General features: G+C 34.4%; 1 protein-coding gene across 5 annotated transcripts in view; it reads right to left on the bottom strand.

The window, feature by feature from the left end:
- Positions 1–23,104, bottom strand: part of EFR3A (EFR3 homolog A) — an 89,300-nt gene that overhangs the window by 32,666 nt on the left and 33,530 nt on the right. For all 5 annotated transcript variants that reach the window (XM_074353085.1, XM_074353086.1, XM_074353088.1 and 2 more), the window contains 9 exons: positions 22,260–22,387; positions 20,968–21,118; positions 20,232–20,353; positions 15,250–15,399; positions 13,407–13,544; positions 11,071–11,149; positions 6,874–7,009; positions 5,064–5,231; positions 951–1,065 (listed from right to left, as the gene is read on the bottom strand). In XM_074353085.1, the coding sequence (XP_074209186.1) occupies positions 951–1,065; positions 5,064–5,231; positions 6,874–7,009; positions 11,071–11,149; positions 13,407–13,544; positions 15,250–15,399; positions 20,232–20,353; positions 20,968–21,118; positions 22,260–22,387 (1,187 nt within the window). The remainder of the gene's footprint in view (positions 1–950; positions 1,066–5,063; positions 5,232–6,873; positions 7,010–11,070; positions 11,150–13,406; positions 13,545–15,249; positions 15,400–20,231; positions 20,354–20,967; positions 21,119–22,259; positions 22,388–23,104) is intronic.

Raw genomic sequence — 23,104 nt, 5'->3', positions numbered from 1 at the left:
GTACAAAATACTGGTATTATCTCTTAATAGTAATTAATATTTTTATTATATCACTTACGTATATTACTTACTGATTTTAAAACTCTATTCATATTAGCTAAATAGGTTTTATTTTCATACTAGCTAAAGTCATGGCTCACTTTATACTCTACATTTCATATGAATTAAAGGGTTATATGTAAAATAAATCAAATTCAAACAAACAAAAAATTAAGCTATTGGCTCTCAAAGGGAATAGACCTCTGCATGTAATGTCATAAAAAGTCAATTGTATGAATATATGACAAAACAACCTCAATGAAAAGACACTATAAATTGAAGAATACATCTATTGCAAATATAATTGACAAACATAATATCTATTTAATATATATTAATAAGTATGAAACAACATGCCTAAATAATTCTTATATAAATAATCCTTCAAAAAGGAATTAACAAGTGAAAAAAGGTTGTCTAATTAATGGTGAAAGAAATATAAATCAAAGAAGACCATTATTTCCTATTAAATTAGCAACACAAAAATATTTGCAAACTAAAGCTTTAGTATGTTGTAAAATCAAGTCAAAGCTACAAAATGAGGGGCCAAAACATATGATCCTTAAAATCACTTTCAGTTCTAGAATTCTAGAAATAAGTCAACATTCCTGCTACACTGACAGACCTGCAGCTTTACCCTAAATATGTATATTTATAGAAAATGCCCAGGCTAAATTAAATAAACCTTCCACCTAGTCAATATAAGAAAATCTGAGAATTTTTGATGCACTGAAAACTGATTCTAAAAGCATGCAATGTTGCTTAGCAACCTAGTGCCAAAAAACACCACAGAACTTTTATTACTGTTGATTAAAAAGACAAAACATTTCATAGATTTAAGATGAAATTTAATCCAAGATTAAGTTCAACTTTATTTAGTTTGAGAACATAGGAAAACCACATAGGCATACCCTAGTTGACTGATATCCAAAGTATGGGTGGACGTTCCAAAAACGGGTACTTTCCCCATAATGAACATCATGATTTCTGATCTCTGATAATCTGGTAGGTTACTTCCAAAAAATCCTATAAAAATAACAAGGTAAGTTTAAAATAAATTTTACAAACTGAAAGATTTATTTTTCCATATAATACAAAGTCATAATGTATTTTTAACCAAAGCTTTCAATATGTGGAAAAACATTGTCTCTGCACTACATTTAACTCTAAAGATATTATAATTTCTTTGGCAAAAATCATTTCATGATGCACAATATGTGTTTAATGGACTAATACTTAGATAAAGTAATAAATGTTTGAAAATCTTTTGCATATAGTTGACAGTGGCAAATCACCATCAATTTGAACTGACTGGAGTTTAAGAAAAAGGAAAAAAAAAATTTTTGGTAGTATTTCTGATGAAACTCTTATTCATATATTGTGAGCCTAAATTCTTGTTCTAGCAAGGAAGTCAATAATTAGGCCACTACTTTGACTTTACCAGGATTGCTAAAACATTCTAAAATGTCATTATAATGAGCCAGGTTTACAGTCTAACCCTATGAGTTAATTCAATATATATAACTTCAAATTATTTACCATTTATCTGTCAATTTTTCTCAGGCACTCTTGGGTTTCATGGATATTTTAAATTTATCTGCTGTAGTTTCTGACGGATTACTTCCTGCTAATAGAAGACTTATGACGTTTAATTATCACTTACTCAAACTTCAAACTTTGTTGTTTCTTTGAAAGATCAGAACAGATATTAAATCATGGCTATTTTTGTTCATTTCTTAAAATGCAATGTAATCATTACAGAAACCTAAGCTTTTAAGAGTAAATCAGTTTTTCAATTTAATTCTTCAGCTTCTATTATTGGAGTTAATAATCTATTTCTATAAATTCAATTTGTTATTTATCATTTTGACTGGATCTAGGGGTAAAACTCATTTCCCTTCATCATATACTCTAGCAATTAAAAATCTTATGATCTTAGTATTACCCAATCAGCATAAGGTATATTATCTCAGCCAACACTTAAGGGGCACATATTTATGGGGTAAGAAACCACTTTGTATTTGGAGCCTCAAAACAAACAATAGTACCTTATGCATCTAGGTTCACTACTGTCAGCATCAGTTTCCTCTCGTGGAAATGAGAATAAGAGAGGTTAAGAAATCACAAGGAAAAAAAAAAAAAAGAAATCACAAGAAATTACACAGCTAACATTAAGGCCTGAGGTGAGATCTATTCACTTCCAAAGCCTATGCTATTATTACTCTCAAGTTCCTCCCTATAAGGTTATTCTCGACTTTCAATAACACAATTAGATATGATCCTGAACTAGACACTGATTTTCTGTTCCAAGCAAGTCAGTTGTTACCAAAGGACACAGTTCCCGACAGGATCAACTCTAAGGACCTTTGGGAAAATAACTCAATCTCTATACCCACTGTCTGTATTTGAATTGCTGAACAGAAATGCTAATGAGCCTCCCAAAAAGAACAGAGCAGGGAGCTAGTTCTTGATTTAAAAGAAAGAACTTGGCCAACAGCCTTCTATCTTAAAGTGCAAAGCTATAGCAGACCTGTTCCACGTCCCAGAAATATTCACATGATCTGATAACTACAGAAGACTGAGAGCTTTTGAAAGAAAATATTGAGGAAAGCAGAAGTGTGATTTAAATAAAAGTCTTACTCCCTGTGCCACTCTGCACTTCTGTTCTCTCATGTTCTAATTTAAACATGTTATTATGAATGTGTTATGTCACAGGAATATTGCTAGAGTCTGCTGTGTATACATTTTATAACAACATACTAGAGAAACAATAAATATTCTAGAGTGAAACAGTAACACTGAATTAATTAGAAGTCACTAAAGCACTTAAAATTTATTCTGTGAAAACAAGATTAGCTGATTTGATGTATCATCTTAAAATATCACAGACACACTGAGCCATTGCCCTAATAAGGACAATTTCTGTGCACATGATGAGACTGTAACTAGGTGAAACAGAGTTATTGCCTCAGGCAGATCAACCAAATGCATCCGCAGGCAGGAATCACACGTGCATCACAAAGCCCGAGCACAGGGCCTCGTGTCAGTTCAGTATGTTCAATAAACGGGTGGTGAATACGGATGCATAATGCATGTATGCACATCCACAACACTTTAGAAATAAACAAGGAGAAACTTGGTGTCAAATATTCCAAAGGACTACTGTAAACAACTAGCCCACAGGGAGGATACTGCCCAGATAAAAGGCATAAACTGAGCTCCAGAATAAATTTATATGACTCTCTTATTAGCAGAAACTACTAGTAACTATTAGAAATTAGGTACTAAGTCCCAGGAATACAATTCAATTTGGAAATTATCCTTGAAATCATGTAGTAACATTAAAATATGATCTGGATATTCTAAAGAAGATATTGGAAGAGGAAGATATTGGTTAAAGTAGGAAGAGTTTGCTTGCTTTAAGTTGTATTTATATACTCCTAGATAATTTCATTTCCCAAAAAATTCTCATGGCTTTTTTTTTTTAAAGGAAGGTCTTTACCCTTTTACACTTTGTGTATAAAAAAGAAAAAAAAATTAAAAAAGCATAGGATATTGAAGCCCAAGTGTCAATACTCAGATCCTGGTCTCTAATCCATTCACCACTAAAAGGAACTGCAGCTTCCTGGAGAAATGACTGATTCCAGGGCTAGGGCAGGAAGTATAAAATGAGCTTGAGTAATGAATAAGTCTGTGCTCAAAAGAAATGGGCAGATATTACAAACATATAGAAAATGGGGGCTCCCACTGACCAAATCTGGGACAATTTGAGCACCAAAATAATCATAATAAGTACAGAATAAAATTATGAAGACAAAAATATAAATCCATGAGCTTATACCAAGGTATTTAAATGGATAAATACACAGACAGGGAAGAAAAGGGGCTCTTCCTTACAACAGAACACTGAGTGCCGAGTGACAGCTGCGGAGGGAGGGCCAACTTTGAAAACCATCATTTTGCACCATGATGGTACAGGCTGGTTCAGGTTAACAGTTATGAACGGTTACTAAATGCAGGAGGAAGTTTGGATGGAGAGCAGACTATCTGCATGGTCTGAAAGTACACTCAGAGATTGCTTGTTGTTTGCAAGGGAAAAATTGAAACTGTGCAGCAGAGAAATAGAACACTTTGCTCAAAATGAGCATCGTCAAAAGAAGCAGATGTACACTGTGTATCTCTGTAGGTGATAATCTGAGAACACTACCACTTAGGTAGTATCCAGCCAGGAATGCATCACCTGAATTTCATCATGGGGAAACACCACATAAACCAATGTGAGGACATTTTTTTTTTAAATGAGGGGTCAAGGGAACTTATACTCTTAAAAAATGCCTGTATCATAAAAGAAATATTCCAAACTAAAGGAACTAAAAAATTTCACAACTAAATGCAATATATGATCCTAGATTGGATCCTGGACCTAAGGAAAAACATACTATAAAGGACATTATTAGGTCAAATGACAAAACTGGAAAATGAAACTTTGATTAAAGTACTGTATCAATGTTACATATACTGCTGTTGATAACTACTCTGGTTACATAAGAAAGTATCTCTATTCTTTAGAAAAATGCTCTGCAGTAAAGGGCCATGATGTATATGCACTTACTATCCAGTGGTTAGGAAAGAAGTGTAGATGTATACATGTACGTATCTATGTCTTTCTCTATGTATCTATTTATAGATGCACATGTATGTATATATACACATATACATGTATGTATGCATACACACACAGAGAAATAGAGTAAGGGAAGGAGAAAGACAGAGTCAGAGAGAAAGGAAATGATGAAATCAAGAGCATAAAATATTAACAGATGAATCTGGGTGGAGAGTGTAAACAATGATCTTTGTTGTATTCTTACGTTTGTTTATTTTCCAAATACAAAGTTTTTTTTTTTTTTTTTAAGTCTAAGCTATTAGTCACCTTTGACTAATGTACTGTAAGAGTCAAGTACCTTCCAGGAAGGCTTTTTAAATCACTGTTTTACATAATAATTTGAGAAGTGAAACATCCTCACCTATTGTTTGGATGATAGCATTCTGCACGATCTTCTCATCGTTGTCTTTGGAACTTGTGTTGAAGTTGGCACTACCTGAAGATCCTCCCTGTAAATCATTCGCTTCAAATTCAACACTGAGACGCAGATGCTTCAACAGGGTGTTAAAGACTTCCAGCACTGTGGGTCCTGCAAATGAACCCTGATGTGAGCAGATACATTTTTCCAGTATTACATACTCAAAACCAATTCCCTTATTTCTCAACAGAGATTGCTGGATATTTTCTAAGTAGTTGAAAATACTTAATAATTTAAGAACTAACCAGTTCATTAAAAAGGTAAATGAGAAATGCCTAAACAAGAAAGTGTCCCAGCTAGTCCAGTACACATTTACTGGGCATCTCTGAGCAACGCACTGTTTGAATTTCTGGTAAAAACCACACATAATGTGTATATTCATATCAAGATTACCAAAAACTTTCCATCTATCTAATTTCGTCTACCAAAATAACGTGTACTGGGATAGGATAACCTGACTGTTGGGTCAGAATCCATAGAACTATAATGATAGGTTCATTGTAGCATAAGGAATTTATTTTGCATCTTTTGGGGATGAAGAAGGAAGAATTTTGCCTCAGTTATTAGACAGAAACTAGCCAATTTATGAACTTCAGGTAGACTACATTTGCTCTCTGTTTTCATTTCTATAAACACTCTGCACATGTTTCTGTCACTGCACCTATCACACTATATTTCAATCAGTTTTTTTTTAAATTTCTGCCTTCTATTCTAGATAACAAGCTTCTCCAGGACAGGTAGCTATGTTCAAATACTTCTTTGAATGCATAGAACTTAACACAGTACCTGACACATAACAGACCTTATTAAGGGAAGTGATTCAATCGATGTGTCACCTGTGTTTCATTTCATATTTCAAATTATGTAACTCTCCAACTAAATGACCTGCTTCTACCTTTTTAAGTTAGGAGTAATGAAAAGTCCATATCCAAAATGCCCACTCTCATTTGACACTGAATGAATACTAGAATATTTCATTAGCTAATATACAGTTCGACTATGATTCTGAATAAAATATTAACTGATCCTGAAGCAAAGAAACCATAATAAGACTTTCCTCCTAACGTCAGTAATTTTATTATGGATCCTTCTGTTATTCTAATCATATGCGAGTAAAAAATCATGGTGTCTGACCTGTCCCTTCTCCTTGTGACCCCCGACAGTCAGTCAGTTATCAAATCCTTGATGACTTTACATTCCCATCCCTACTGCTGCCATCAAGGTCAAGTTCTTTCCTTAACTTCAATACAACGACCTGTTACTTCTAACGTGTCCTGCATTTTGCAGCAGAATGAATTCCCCTATGGCACATTTCTGATGAGGATTACAGTAAATCTTTAAAGAGTGTCAGTCAGCTGCAGAATTACACCCATGGCCTGGCCACGGCTTGAACTTCAAAGCCATTTCTCTGGCTCCCTCCAAACGGACACCACATGTCCCAGCCAAATGGGATACATACTATACATTTCTTATATCTGAATAGTCCCAAGTGTTTGGCATTATAATCCGTATTCAAAAATCTTTATTAGAAAAAAGGGGGAAGGGAAGGAGATTGATTTGAAGGGATATGTTTAACTGTACATTGAAGAAGTTTGAGAATAGTCATGTGAACCCAACTTTCAAGAGAAATTATAGCATATTAAAAAATGTCAAATATTTTTAAAGAGTTTTCCATACATTTCTATACCTACTGAAAAAAAAATTCTGACAAAGTTTAATGAATTAAAAAAAATTTTTTTTGGCTGCTACTCACCTATGGAACCTTTAGCAGCAATGGCAACAGCCTCTAACAGAACCTGAATAATGCCTGCTCGGACTCGTGGAGAATCTTTTTTACGAGCATCAAGGTGTCCTAGAATCTCCTGGATCACATGGTGAGAATACTGAGCCTAAAAGAAACAAAATAGTACAAAAATATATGCACAATTATATGCATCCTGGCTGAATTCATAAGAATGATAAACTGTGTGACACTTAAACATCCAATTATAGGAGACTGGTACTCATGTCATGGAAAAATATGTAGCCTTAAAAGCCATTCTTTTAAAGAATAAATAGGGATACCTGAGAATATTTCACTCCAGATATGCTGAGTAAAAAAAGCAAGTTGCAAAATACTATGTTAAATAAAATTCAATCTGTTTTTTTAAAAAGTATATAAGACTATAATTATATATGCCTTATTAATACTAGCCATCTCTGAGAGGAAGATTTATGAGAAGTTTTTATTCTCTTTATACTTCTCTAATTCCAAAAAGAAAATTTACACACTCTTATAATTTGATAATAGGACAAAATGTTAAAAAATAGACATATTATGACATTTATAGTACTTTTCTCTTACCCAAACTAGACAAGTATTATTTCTTATTATGGACATCTAACAATGCTGAATAGTCAAACTCCATCTAATCAAGAGCTACTACAAAATGAAAATCTTAACAATGTGTACCTTGTTTTGATGAAATTTGAATCAAAAAGATATCAAATGATTTTCAATTTATAAAGTAATTTCATCACATATAAATACATTTGATCAATTACAGTAAATGACATTGGGATATAACTCTAAAAAAGCATAGCTATTAAAATATTTAATTCACCTCCAGTGAATAATCTTTTTTCTTTTTATTGATGAATAGTTGATTTACAGTATTGTATCAGTTTCAGGTGTGTGGCAAAGTGATTCAGTTTCATATGTATATATATGTATATATAATTTTTTATTATAGTATTATAAGGTATTAAATATACTGTTACCATGCAGTAAATCCTTGTTGCCTGTCTATTTTATGCATAGTAGTTTGTATCTGTTAACCAACAATTATACCCATGAGTCATGAGTGGGTCTACCACCAAGCTGGGGGGAAAAATACCTGTGGCCTTAAACTTCCCTGTCCTGTTTGCCTTTGAATAGGCTCTGCTGCCCTGTTTTCAGGCCGGTTACCTTTCTCTCCTTCGGAATGGGTGGTTTTATATTAATAAGCAGTGTCAAAACACACAGTGGCTACTCCACTCAAAAACAAAAAATTTCCCTCCATTTCTATCAACATAAGCAATTTCATCTCCAGGTGTTTCTGGCATTTCTGTCATAACACGTCTACATTTATAACAACCCAAGGTAAAAACTAAGTTTGCATTTTCATCTTTAATTTCTGCTTCATTTAAAGCTATGTTAAAATAGAGGAAAGTCAGACACACACGCACACACATGTACTCGTACACACAACCCGCAAATGAACTTCTTGACCAGGAAGCTGTGTGCTTTTGATATGTGAACTTTAGGCAAATACAGTATGTCTTATGAACAGGATGACAATTTGGTTTATTGTCCAAACCAGGACACTTCAGAGTGAATTAGAGTGTTGTTAATAATTACATAAAGCAGCGCTATCCTAAGCAAACCACAGCACATGTTCACAACAACTCAAGAACAATGTTAGGTATAAAAACAGAACATGGAGTGAAGGGAAGGGAACTGCAAAGTGTTACACTGCAGACTGTACATTTTTAAATTCAGATCTACTGAGGTATCATTACCTATGCAAAACTTCACCCTTAACTGAAGTTTAAAGCAATACTGATGTTTGAATAGCTGTAAGAAGCAACATAACATAGCGATTAAGTAGGTAATCCCTGGAGTCCAGTTTCAAATTCTGACTCTGTTGCTTAATAGCTTTAGATTAAGAGAGAGTGACAATCTCTCTGCACCTCAGCTTTCCTCATCTGCAATATTTAGAAAAATAACAATAGTTATAGGATTGTTGTGGCAATTAAATGAGCTGCTTTGTGTAAAGCACCTAAAATTATGTCTATCATATGAAATGTGCTCAATAACCAGCTATTATTACTACTACCATTTAATTGATGACTCCTGGGATTACATATTGCTGTAACACAAACATAATAATGACAGAAAACATATTCAGAAGTAACCAGGTGTCAGGTACTGTTCTAAGCATTTTACATGTATTATCACATTTTATCCCCACAAATAGTTCTAGGAGGTAGACTAAATTCAGTCACACTGTGCACTGCACAATACAAATGAGGCAGGCTTTAAAAGGCTAAGTAACTTGCCCAAGGTCATGCAGAAACACTAATGAGGGCCTAGCTGTGAATCCCAGTCTGACTGCAGCCCAGCTCTTGATCACAACACCTTATTACTTTAACAAATCAATTTAGCACAAGAAGTAAGCTTTAAACGAAATTATTTTCCCTTTACCACAAATGCCCTATATATTTGAAACCATCTAAAACTGTGTCTGTGTAATCCCTTAAGGATGTAAGTCCCAGGCGGAGATAGCTAGTTTAATGTTCTATGGAGAGAGGTTGAAATATTACATATGAATGATTCTCATGTCAACTTTATGGTAAATGGCAACTAAAACAATCAAATCTATCAGAAGTTCTGATTGCATCAGGATCGTCTTATTAAATAGAAACTGCCATTCCAGTAGGTGCTACCATGTAGTTTTTGATTAATGTACTTCATAAAACACGTAAAACCTCCTTCTAAGTAATGCTGTGGACCAGAAGTCGTTTCTTAAGCATTTAATCCATAAATATTTGATTCCTTCAGTTTCTTCAACTTTGTAATTTATTTTACTTCTTGCAAAAAATAATTTTATCTAGTAATTAAATCTGACTGAGGAGGGCCAATGAAGAAATACAAGGCTACTGAAGACCAGGGAAACTGCCTTAATTATGTTCACAGATTGCCAGATTAACTTCTCATCTACTAAACTAAAATTAAATGAAAAGATCTTAAAAGTTCTTATCAAAGGAAAAAAAATATGTAACTATGTGAAGTGATGGATCTTGAGTAAACCTATGGTAATCATTTTGCAGTATATACGTATATCAGTAATGCTGTACATCTTAAACTTATACAATGTTGTATGTCAAATACATCTCAATAAAACTGGAAAAATACTTAAAAATGACCCTTCCACATCCAAACCAGCTTCATAATAACTTACCATTTACTGAAAACCTACATTATGGTCGGCATGCTGTACTAAAATTTAATGTTTAATTTAGACCAGAAGTTCTAGACTAGAATGACCAGAATTTCAATTCTGACTTTACTTTCTACCTGTGTACCCTTGAGTGAGGTACCTGGCCTCACTAACGGTCACTTCTGAGCTGTAAAAGGGGATAACAGCAACATTGGGATTAAATGAGAGGAAGCGTGCAAGGTTACCAGCACAGTCGGAGGCACAGCAGCACCTGATAAACGGCAGCTTCTATTTTAATGTAAAAATGAGCCATTCAATGCACGCAAGGAAGTTTCCTTTTCAGAGAGGAGGAAACTGAAGCTGAGAGAGGCTAAATAATTTGCACAAGTTCTATACAACTGGTAAACAGCACCTCTAGGATGCAAATCCTGGGATGACCTATACGAAAGCCATGCTGCTTCTCACTCCTTTTCTCCTTTATATTAATGAAGACTTTTTAAGGCATTAAAAATGTAGATGGTATTAAAAAAAACCCAAAAAACCTAAAAGCCCACTTGAATTATGAGCTAACTGGGTCTGTTCAAGTTTCAAGGGAAACCAAGGCTGTCCTCTGTAGTAAAGAATGTCTCATCATAAGGTTCTCTACAAACTAGAGGAGTTAACACATGCACTGTCGCATAGTAAATACCCAATAAATGTACGAGCTGTATTCTGCTATAAAAATATCAATTCTAATACCAGTTTATCAGAAAAATATAAATACACAATAAATGTATTTAATAAATGCACAATAAAGAGCATCATAAAATCATTTAGTGCTTTTTATTGGATGTATTTTCATCTTGGCAAATAAGAATATAAGTGGTAATAAAGATAAGTGAGATAAAGAACTAAGTTACAAGCATATTTTATATCCTACAGTGCAGTGTATTTCTGTCTGAGGACATGCTTATTGATACAGAACCAAAATTTCTTATATAAATCCTTACCTGAATGGAATACATTATAATTTTAAAGCAGTGAACTGCAAATTCATTGGGATCCCATAATTTGTGATGATCTAAATGCCTGTAATTAATAATAAGAAAATTACTCCAAGAATTCCTTATTTTATTACACTTTCTCCTCTAGAACTTTCAACAATATGCAAAACCTAACAATCAAATGAATATTATCTAAAAGAAAGTCCATGTTTCCATTTTCAGAACTATGATACATATTTCCCCCAACTGCCAGATCCTTTCATAAAACAATAAAAGGCTAAAATACATTTATGTATGATTTTTAAATACTTAGATGAGCTGGCAAGAAAGGAAAGTCTCTCAATCCAAACTCTGTAAGAAGGCGAGAACCTGGAGAGGTAAGTGCACACTGAGGCCAACACCTGTCTTAGGCACATCTGCAGACCTCTGGTAGCCGTAGCTAGTGGTCTAAAGGGTGGTATACACAGGAGACTGGAGAGAGGCAAAGCTTAGGGTCTACCTAGGAAAGGTGGCGATCAGATCAAAAACACCTGCATCAATGTAAGACCTCTAGAAGACGGCACCCTGAGTGAGTCTGGGGGGACGTTCTATTTGTAGAAGACTGTCAAGAAGCCTGTCTGTAGCTGGTCTTGGCTCCGCGGGCTGCCACAAAAATGAAGTCTCTCTGGAGACTTCACCACACACCCAGAAACCCAGGCTCTCACTTTGGCTTGACAGAATTCACAAGTATCTGTGTGGCTCAAAAAACTAAAGATAAGAAGGTAGTTCAAAGTGGTGCCTGGATGACACTGAATCTGTGCAGTCAAAAATCAGAAAATCCACGTATGACTTTACAGCCAGCCCTCCGGATCCATAGCTACTCCATATCCATGGTTCCACGGTATCCACAGACCTGCATTTGGATCATGTAGTACGTACTGTAGTTTGTATTTATTGAAAAAAATTTGCATATTATTTCAAACACCTACTGTTCGAGGGTCAAGTGTATATTGTAATTACGGTGCAAGTCAATTATCCATCAAGTTTCTAAGGACTAGGACAGTTTTATTCATGTATATATTCCCCAAAATACCTGGTACCTTACTTGCAGGGGGCATTTAATATTTTATTAGCTAATTAACTTAATAACTTATATAATTAACTATTGAACAAACATTTAATTAAATTAGCTAACACACACATGATCAACATATAATCCCATTAAGTTCTACAAAGAAAAGAATATGGCCCACTTTCAAGGTATTCAAGTAACCAAGTGTGGCTAAACTTGGTAACTTCTTCCTTCTAGACCAGCTCTTTAGATTTTTAAGGCTTTATAGATTATCTCTTGGTTAATAAGAATATTAAGATAAAAACTAGAATTCTGATATTAAATCAGCATGTCTGGACATTAAAAAACAGATCTGCCTTTAGTTTTATTTGACATAATTTTGATTACTTCTTAGTAGCATTTTCATAAGCCCACAGTCTTTATTTAAATAGTAGATCTCAATTTTTGGTGGTGGTGGGGGAAATTCCTTTGAAAATACAATTCCTTGATTCTTAATTTTCTTGTAACTTAAGCTCAACTTTGAACTCAAATATTTGCCCTAAATAAAGAATTCTGGATATTACATTTAGCCTACTATATACAAGCCATAAAGATATTATTACACTCAGGAAGGAAAAAGGACAAGGCAAACGATTAACAAAAGAAAAACTAACAAAAATATCCAGAAATTACACAGAATATTATATAGATCTATCATCTCAAGACTGAGTTAGAACTGAGAGGCTCGACCAGGCTTGAGAGATGTCTATGTGGAGAAACTCAAAGTTCACAGATGTATTTTGCTTGAAGGGCAGCATATAAGTACCAACAAATATTTAATATTCCTGCTCTGATCAGTCACTTGGTATAAGATGAAATTTACTCAGAGAAGTGAATGTGATCTAAGGCAGTCCAGCCCTGGCAAAAAGCAAGCCAAGAAATAGAAGCCAGGGAATAGGAGGAATGGACCACAGAAGTTCATAAAATGAGATCTCTCATACCTGGACGCTCTGTTTTAGTATTTTACTCGTTATATGCACTTCAGGTATGAGTATAAATTCTAGTTAAATGATGCACATGATATCAAGGACATGACTGTACTTCATATTTAAGGGGGAAAAGAGCTAGTAAAGTGGTTGAGCCAGTGCTCAGACGGATGCGGTCTGACTCAATTCTGTACTCTTCCCACAACGCTACAGTGGTATCATTAATAACTCACTCACGTAGGTAAGGGTATTTGTCCTCTGTAAGCAAATTAAAACAGAATTATACAGCACAGTCGCAAGTAACCAGGAAAACACCAACTACTTACGCAAAAACTGGTCTCACAGCATTATTCATGTTCCCAAAAGTTGCCCGGCCCAGCAGTTCTCTGAAGCAGTTTTCAGCCAGCACAGCGGGATTCTCCTCTTTGTCAGTGGCTGAAGGAGAAGGAGGAGGGCCTATGCGACTAAAAAAGACAGAGAAAAAGACTAACGAATGAAAAGAGTTCTGACACTAGTTTCACCAGTTAAACAGAAAAAAATGTTAGCATGACATTTTCTTTTTATCCCAAAATAACTTTAAAGCTTAATTCTAAGTTCATGAATTCAATACCAGTAAAGTTAATCACATAATCTTTCAAAATGGGAGAAATTCAGTTACATAACTTGTTTCTAACTAATAGAATGTCCTTTCTAAAAGCAAAATACTCAGCAGTCGCTATTCTGTTAACTTCCTACAACTTCTCTACATTTATAGCAAAATCCTAGTAAGGACATGGTGTCCAAAGATCATCCAGATTAACTGTCAGGGAGCAAAAATAAAATGAAGTAAAAAACTACGGCACAGTCTGAGTAAAAAGTAAAAATTTAAAAGCTAATTCAGAAACTTGTATAAGTAGATGCCTTCAGTAGATACTATTCATATTTTAAAACATCATTTTAGACTAATGTATTCATGTACAATAATGACAAAGTGCTTATCTGTGGCACTGGGATAAGACCATCAGAAAACACAGTTCCTTATTTGGCAACCAATGGTATCAGCATCCCTGCATCCCACCTGTGCTCATCCTGTACCTGCACTGCCGTAATTATGGGGAATCAGTTCTTAACTAGTGAGGTACCTTTAGAGGAGTAAATATTTCAGACAGGAAAACTAACCTCAGCCACAATGCCAAGAATAGGAAAAATATGGTAAGTGCTAAAATATATCAAGTTTCACACTTCAGAAAAGGTTTCCAAAACTGGGAATAGTCAATTCCAAGGAGTCAAGTATAAATACTTTCTGTAATTGCCATAAATTAAGATAAACATATTAGGTACTTGTGGAGTTACAAAAAATGTCATCTTTTCACTTCTAGACCACTTTTATTTTGATATTGCACAGATAACCATCAAAATTATAAGTAAAGTTTAAAAAAATTTTAGAACTACAGAATCAATTATCTTTTAAATTTGTGTTTGGATCTCCCTCTTTAAACTGCAAGAATCAGGAAGATCGAGATAATAAGCTAACTTGGAGAATATTGGGTCTAAAATTTGATTGCATAGTATCTCTGTGTAAGGCAATAGAAATGTGGGAGGAAAGCATGCTATGGCATTTGAAAAAGCAGAATGAAGTATAGAATTCTAAGTTGAACGGGATACTCGTAGGGGGAGGGGCATCAGCATATGCCCCAAACCAATATTCTATGCCAAAATATCTTAGAAGAATAAATAGGCAACAAATAGCCTAATATTTTTGTTGAAAAAACATATATAGTGAATAGCAGGTGCTATTATTTTGATTAGTACTAACGCTATGAAAAAGTATGTTGCATCTCTAAAGCATAGTAAAAGTTCGGTTATAATCTCTAATTCTTACACTTGCAACTTTAAGTAGTATTAATTCAAATAGTAATTTGGATGCTCAATAATAAGCAGCAAGTAAAGTGAAAATTTATTCTGAAAGAAATAATATCTTAAGGGTCAGAGTAAGAATCTGTGGTCTACTAAGCCTAATGTGATCACTAAAAGATGAACAATTTTTTTCAGAAAGGACACATATTTAAACTCACTCAAGTCTACAAGACTATTATATACAGAATACTAGAGCCAAAAAATTCTTATCCTAGCCAGCAAACACATACACAAAAGTAACACAGCCCCAACACTGATATCCTTATCCAATACCTGTCAACCTCTTCTGTCTTCTGCATGTTAAACAGCAGGGATGGAACAATTTTATCCATGTGCTGGGGTTCCCAAATGGTAGCCCGAAGTTCATCATTAACTGTTTTGCGAACCACGCCTTGAATACCTCTGATTCCAGCAATTCGAATTCTGTGAAAAAAAGAAGAACAATTGAGTCACAAAAAAAGTTATTAAAACAATTCTGCTTGCTTAGCTAAGAGAATGGATGCCAAACAAATATTGTTATCTCAAGTCAATAAAATAAAAATAACACAAAATAAATATAAGAAACTAAAATCTCAAAAACCTAAGATGGACAGAGATATGGCAATTCCAAAAGAGGCTTACTTTTAATACCACCTTTTAAAATCAGCATTTAAAGTTAAAAAAAAAAAAACTGTAAAATATAGAAATATCTGGTCTACCGGTTTTCAATAAAATAATTTAATCAAAAGAATTAGGTTCTCCTAAGAGGACGATAATAATTCAAAATAATGTGAACCAGATTCTCTCCCATTTCTTGCCCAGAAGTCTCAGAAGCTGAGTGAAAACAGGATTTCACTGCTCCTGAACACCCTTAATACTTCCTCAGACTTTTCATTCTTTGTTTCTCCCTGAGAACTTCTTACCTCCCTTAGTCCACCCAAACTGAAGACTAAGCTAGATAGGGATGACAAATAAGAACTATCAAAATGAAGTGCAGATAACCTCAGTCCTATACATACATACACATCTGTGTGTACTGACATAGATACATTACTATGTGCATATGGGACTTAAAACAGATGGAAAGATAGATCATGCTGTTGGACTAGAAGAACCAATATTGTTAAAACAACCATAATATCCAAGGCAATCTGTACGTTCAATGCAATCCCTATTCATTACAAATGGCATTTTACACAGAGCTGAAACAAAAAAAATTATATTTGTATGGAAACACAAAAGACCCCGAATAGCCTAAACAATCTTGAGAAAGAACAAAGCTGGGGGAATCACGTTCCTTGACTTCAGACTATCCTATAAAGCTACAGTAATCAAAACAGTATGGTACCGGCACTAAAACAGACACATAGATCAACGGAACAGGACAGAAAGCCCAGAAATAAAACCACACATTTATGGTCAATTAATCTAACAACAAAGGAGGCAAGAGTATACAATGGAGAAAAGACAGTCTCTTCAATAAGTGGTGCTAGGAAAACTGGACAGCTACATGTAAAAGAATGAAACTAGAACATTCTCTAACACCATATATAAACATAAACTCAATGTGGATTAAAGACCTAAATGTAAGACCAGATACCATAAAATCATAGAGGAAAACACAAGCAGGACACTCTTTTACATAAATCGCAGCAATATTTTCTGGAAATGTCTCCTAGAGTGATGGAAATAAAAACAAAAATAGACAAATGGGACCTAATTAAATTAAGAGTTTTGCATAGCAATGGAAACCATAAACAAATGAAAAAAGAACCTACAGAATAGGAGAAAATATTTGCAAATAATGCAACCGACAAAAGATTAATTTTCAAATTATACAAACAGCTCACACAGCTCAGTATCAAAAAAAAAACTCAATCAAAACATGGGCAGAAGACCTAAATAGACATTTCTCCAAAGAAGACATACAGATGATTAACAGGCACATGAAAAGATGCTCAATATCGTTAATTATTAGAGAAATGCAAATCAAAACTACAATAAGATATCACCTCACAGCAGTCAACAGAGGCATCAAAGAGTATACAAATAATAAATGCTGGAGAGGGTGTGGAGAAAAGGGAACCCCTACACTGTTGGTAGGAATGTAGTTTGCTGCAGCCACTGTGGAAAACAGTATGGAGATTCCTCAAAAGACTAAAGATAGAGTTATGATCCTGTAATCCCACTTCTGGGCATATAGCTGGAGAGAACTCTAATTTGAAAAGATAATATTCATCCTAGCACTATTTACAATACCCAAGATATGGAAGCAAACTAAATGTCTATCAACAGATGAATGAATAAAGAAAATGTTGTGTGTGCGTGTATATATATATATGTATACACATGTGCGTGCACACACAGAGAATGGAATACTACTCAGCCATAAAAAGAATGAAATCATGCCATTTGCAGCAACAAGAATGGACTTAGAGATTATCACAGTTAGTGAAATTAAGTGAGACAGAGAAAGACAAATATCATATGATATCATTTATATGTGGAATCTAAAAAAATGATACAAATGAATTTATTTACAAAACAGAAATAGATTTATAGACATAGAAAACAAACTTATGGTTACCAAAGGGGAAATCAAGGAACGAGGGGAGGGTTAAATTTGGAGTTTGGGATTAACATGTACATATTACTACATGTAAAAGAGATAAACAACAAAACCTACTGCATAGCAGAGGGAAATATATTCAACATCTCATAATAACTATAATGAAAAAGAATCTGAAAAGGAATATATATGTGTGTATAACTTAATCACTTTCCTGTACACATTAAACTAACACAGCATTGTAAATTAACTATACTTCAATTACAAAATAGGTTATTAAAAAAAAAAGCTTATTCAGCTTACCCAGCACTGTTTCCAAAAGCTATAAATAGCTTTAGAGAATGGAAGATATGGGGGAGTGGGTGATATTGCTTTACAAAACCATGGGGAAATCACGCAGGCAGTCAGGAGCGGCAGATGGAGAACGGGATGCGGCAGTAATATGACTCTGAACAGATGAGAAAGTGAACTAGGGGACAAGACAAATTCTGCCTTTTACAAAGCTATGTCTATTCATGCTTCTTTTTAAAACATAAAGAAAGTCTTGAGAGACTCCTCTGCAGCTATCACAAGTGGGCACACCTAACATCACTACAAAGGTGGTATCTGCAAGTCAAATATTTTAAGGCAATTGTAAGAGTCATCAGCCCCATTTCCCACTGGCCTAAGCTTTCTTTGATAGTGTATTGCTAAAAATAAAGGGGTTGATAATAAGTATGCAAGTCGGAATCTAAAAGGGAATGTAAATATTCCTGAAGAAAACCAAAAAGGCTTTTACTTAAGGCAAAGAAGGAAAAAAAAATTAAGCCCTCTAAGTATCTTAAAGCATTTTAGTTTACTCATTAGTTTTATAGTGATTCAAATGAAATGCTACTTTGGAATATTAATTTTCATATAATAATAGAAAGTCCCAGATTTAAGAAAAGTACTATGAAACCTTTCATTTACATATAGACATTTTCAAGTTTCTTTTTGTAAACAATGAAAAATGTTGTCAAAATATGTTCAGAAGACAAGATCTTTCACTAGGGGGCACTAAATACCTAAAAATCAGATACCTATGTAATGCTGAATTTTTAAAATGCATCCTTTCATAAATTCCACCATACTATAAACATTTTTCATCTACACTGGTTTATATGTGAAATTCACCTCAACCAAAATTGGGAAATCCCTATGTGTAGTTTATCAATCTTTATAATACTAAAATAGAACTACTACCTTCTGGATATTTTCTACATTTTAGAAGAAAAAAAAAATGTTACAACCTTAAAAAAAAAACTGCCACCTTATTTAGTTAATCTTTATACCTCTTTGCCCCATTAACAAGTTATTGCCAATCTCTGAGAACAGGGAACAGTTTCATAAAACATTTTTTGAATATCCTTTAGGGAGAAAAAGGGATTTTAGCAGCGACTGGGAGAAACAGGAAATTTATTATTATAAGACAGTTATAGTTACCTCTATCTTTCTAAGGCTTCACACTTATTATAAAGCAATAACAGCAAGATTCTAAGTGGCCTATATCATACCAAGGACAAATTACACTAAGAGCATCTCAGAAAGAAATAAATCATATCTGAAAACTTAAATTACCTCTCAGCTTTCTTTCTCCAAATTAATTTTTACACTTGTTTTTGTTTGTAAACCAACACTGTAGCTTGCATACTAAAAGCTAATTGGTTACATTTCTGTATATTCCCTTATTTTAAAAGAAAAATAAAAATTACAAAACTTGCTAAATCTTGACTATCAACTGCCCACGACAACTCTCTGAATTCAGGTTAGTTTCTTTTTAAGTATACTATGATAAAGCTCAAACTACTTTCTATGTTTACCAGGGTCACTTTGAGTTTAATTTTTAACTTTTATATAGATATCAATCTATTGACTGTGTTTGCAGATAAGTATTTGATTCCAGATTATTACTAGGATATATCCAGAAACGTTTAAAAATGCTCAAATCAGTTGTCACGATAACCTCAGATAAACCATAATCCAGTAATATTCATTCACTCATTCATTCATTCATTCAATTTACATACGTATTCATTCAGAAAGTGCTTACTGAGAGCCGGCTATGTGCCCAGCACTATTAAAAGTGCTAATGACACAGGAGTTCTCAAAACAAAGCCCTTGCTCTCCAGGAGTTTATTCCACAGAGGAGAGAAAACAGAAAATGAGAAATGAGAAGATAAAGCTTAACTGGGGGTGGATGGGAGGGTTGATATTTTTAAATAAAAGGTGGCCAGGGTAGAACCCTCGTGGTAAGGTGACATTTTAGCAGAAATGTGAACAAACAAGCCAGCTGGGTATCTCGAGTTATTCCAGACAGAGAGACCACTCAGTCCAAAGGCCTGGGGAGAAGTGTGCCTGACGCGTTCAAGAAGCAGCAAGGAGACCATGTGGCTGGATTAGAGGGAAAGGAAGAAATGACAGGATGACAGGATCTAACACTCGGGTCAGGTGAGCATAGAGGGGCATTCTGGGTTACAGTGAAGACTTCAGGTTTTATTCTGAGTGAGTTAGGAAACCACTCTCAATTTTGCTGTTTTAGTCGGTTCTTCTAAGAGCAATGAAAAGTTGTACATTGGGAATAAAGCACCTATTTTCCCATCTCCTTTGGTAACCATTATGTAATATATAAACACAGTATTCATCAATAATCACTCTATGACTGTAAATCATAAAGTAAAATTATACATACTCTGTTCGAGTTTCTGGATCAGTATGACAGGAATGACACATGGCACTGAAGCGAGACACAAAAAAATCATAACGTCTATGATAGGACGGTGTGTCTTCTTCAATATTTGCAAATTTGACAAACTAAAAAAATAAAACAGATTATTATCTTTTTGAAATGTGGAACAAATACATTTACTTTCATTCATTATTTGTTATGTTGATAAGAAATAGTCAAATAAAAAGCAAATGAAATGTGAAATATCATAAATGTCACGTATATACAAAAAGGGAATTTTTAATCATGAATTTTACAAGATCAAGGATACAGCATTATAAATGTTAAATGTAACTTTCTGATGGGGTTTCTTTTGAGTGAGCGAGCCCACTCTCTAGAAGGAAAGGCCTCACTCTCAAGCTCTTCTGCATTTCCTGGGTGCCGACAGTGCTTCAGTAATAGCCTCAGGCCCAAACCTGCAGGGAGTTTTATTTCTTAAATCATAAGGGGGAAAAAGAAAAACTTTACACTTATGGCCAACTGAGGTTTTCTGTCGCTCCATACGATTGGTAACATCACAGATTTCACGAGGAGCAACAAAAAAAGCTAGAGATGAAATGTTCTAATCATCGACATCTGTACTGGCTGTCCACATGCCCTGACCAGGGCACCTGCCTTTACCAGGTAAAGACACTCTAAGAAGCGTTAATCCTAGTATGCTAATTAAACTTGAAATTAGTTAGAGAATAGTTTTACTCACAGAATTTGTTCCAAGAACTTGAAGCTTTGGCTCTCCTGATTCCAGAAGCTTTGCTACCATATGAAGAAAGCTTTCTACAAATGGCTTGATGCTTTGAGAATGGCAGGCCATGAGAAGTTGGTCCAATGCCTCCATAGCAATTAAAACATACCTAAGTGAAAGAGAACAATCAGGTCAAAGCGTCTCTAGCTCCCTTAATTCTCCTAAATGCTTTCCCTGGAATCATTAAAATAAGTTTATTTAAGTGCTTATAGAAAGGCAAATACAGTGCCTTCTAAGTGAAATCCTAACCCTCACACAACACTAGTGATCTTAAAACAAAATGACTCTCACGTGGAAGCACACAAAAACTACACTGTATGACTCCCATTTCCTCCTCACAAAAAACTGCTTCACAGCGTCTCTAACATTACCTTTGTTTGTATTTTCTTTGTAGACATGAATACTTCCCATTTCCTAACTTTTAATCGTATTTCTTTGCATCTGACTCAAAATAGTTATTATTAAAAAAGTGCCTAAATTTCCAACATCATCATAAATTCTACCTTGTGATCATCAGATTTTAAAGCTTGTACTAAAAATTAAAATTCAGGTGTTAGATAACTTTGTTTCAACAATCAACTATAAAAATATTTGTATAAAGACTCACTAGAACACTCTGAATGGTAATGTGGAAGTAGAGAAAGTCAATATATCGCTTGGAGAGCAGAACAGTCTAAGAAACGGCAATATGGGAAACTATAAAGCAGACTGCAAAGCTACTAATGTTCGGGCACAGAGAGTGGATTAAGACGGTAGGTTTACTTATAGGTAGATGTGTAGCTAGCACGGTTCAAATCAGCATGCTTACATCTTCTGAACCTTAATATCTGAGCCTAACATAGTTCTCTTTTATTGGTCCTCTGATGGGTTAAAACTGGAGCTCTATTAAAAATCAGCTGGTTAACAGAATCTGTTTGTTTTCAATTCAGAGATTGATTTTTAAATTACAGTATTGCACTGATAGACTAAGGGAATCAATTTCTACTATTTCCATTAGGGAAGTCTCAAAAATTAATGGATGCTTAAACAACTCTCTTAACTAACATGAGTTTATTCTTAAGTCTGACCGCCAGGAAAGGGATCACAGCTACAGCACCTGCCTAGAATCCCACATTTCCTTGTATAATATTACAATGTTTTATTCTCCACATGTTACCTTTGCCTGACTAGATGGCAAGATAATTTAAAGGATGATTTAGCTTAAGAAGAATTTTCCAGAGATACGCTATAGCAGCAGTTAGTTTCCTTACCCAGAACGATGTCTGACAACATCCCTGCTCAACCTTTCAGCCAGGTAAGAACCAATTCGATCCAGCTTCTCTGGAGCAGATACTGCATAGAATGTCAGTTTCTCCATGTCAGCTTTAACAAGGCCATCCTAAAAGTAAAAAGAACAAATGGAATAGGGTATATTTATATCTATATTTTCACGCTTATTTTTTGCATTTCTAAGTGTTTCCCCTTTTTGGATTGGTGATTAATCCACATTTATGCTAAACCCTCTTGGGTATAGCCTCTTTGGTGCTAATATTCACCATTCTGGATATGCAGAATTTTCAAAAAGTTAAACAAAAGTTCCATTTAGGGAAAGCATTTAAATATACCTTCATAAGTAACAGATTACTCTAACACCATCCTTTATAGAAAAATAGTTCAATTCAGTGCATGCAGTTAGGGAACAGGACCTAATTTTAGTATTTATAAGAAATGGTTTGGTTATTTTTTCCTCTCAGTAGAGTACTCCTTGAAGGCAGGGACTGTGACACACAGACCCCTGTGCTTTGGGCATCTACTGTTAGATGCTTTTGCATATAACATAAGATTTTTTGTTTGTTTAATAAATTAAAAATAAGAAATATAGTCAGTTGGGTTTATGGGTGCCATATGTATGCAAGGTTCATGTAACTCTTTTCTTTTTCTTAAATCTTATTTTACAGACTGCTATTTAAATAAATATTATCTAAGTAGTTGGCAAAAATAAAGATTCTTTCTGTAACCATTCTCTAATTTACCTGCAATCACTCCCATGATCAAAAGCATTCAAAGCTCCCTCACTGCCTGTAAGTCAAAGTAGATGCCTTGTCTGTCATTCACA

Source organism: Camelus bactrianus, chromosome 25 (genome assembly GCF_048773025.1).
Source record: "Camelus bactrianus isolate YW-2024 breed Bactrian camel chromosome 25, ASM4877302v1, whole genome shotgun sequence".
Lineage (NCBI taxonomy): Eukaryota > Metazoa > Chordata > Mammalia > Artiodactyla > Camelidae > Camelus > Camelus bactrianus.
Note: the sequence above shows the minus strand (reverse complement) of the source record. Positions and strands in the feature narration are given on the sequence as shown.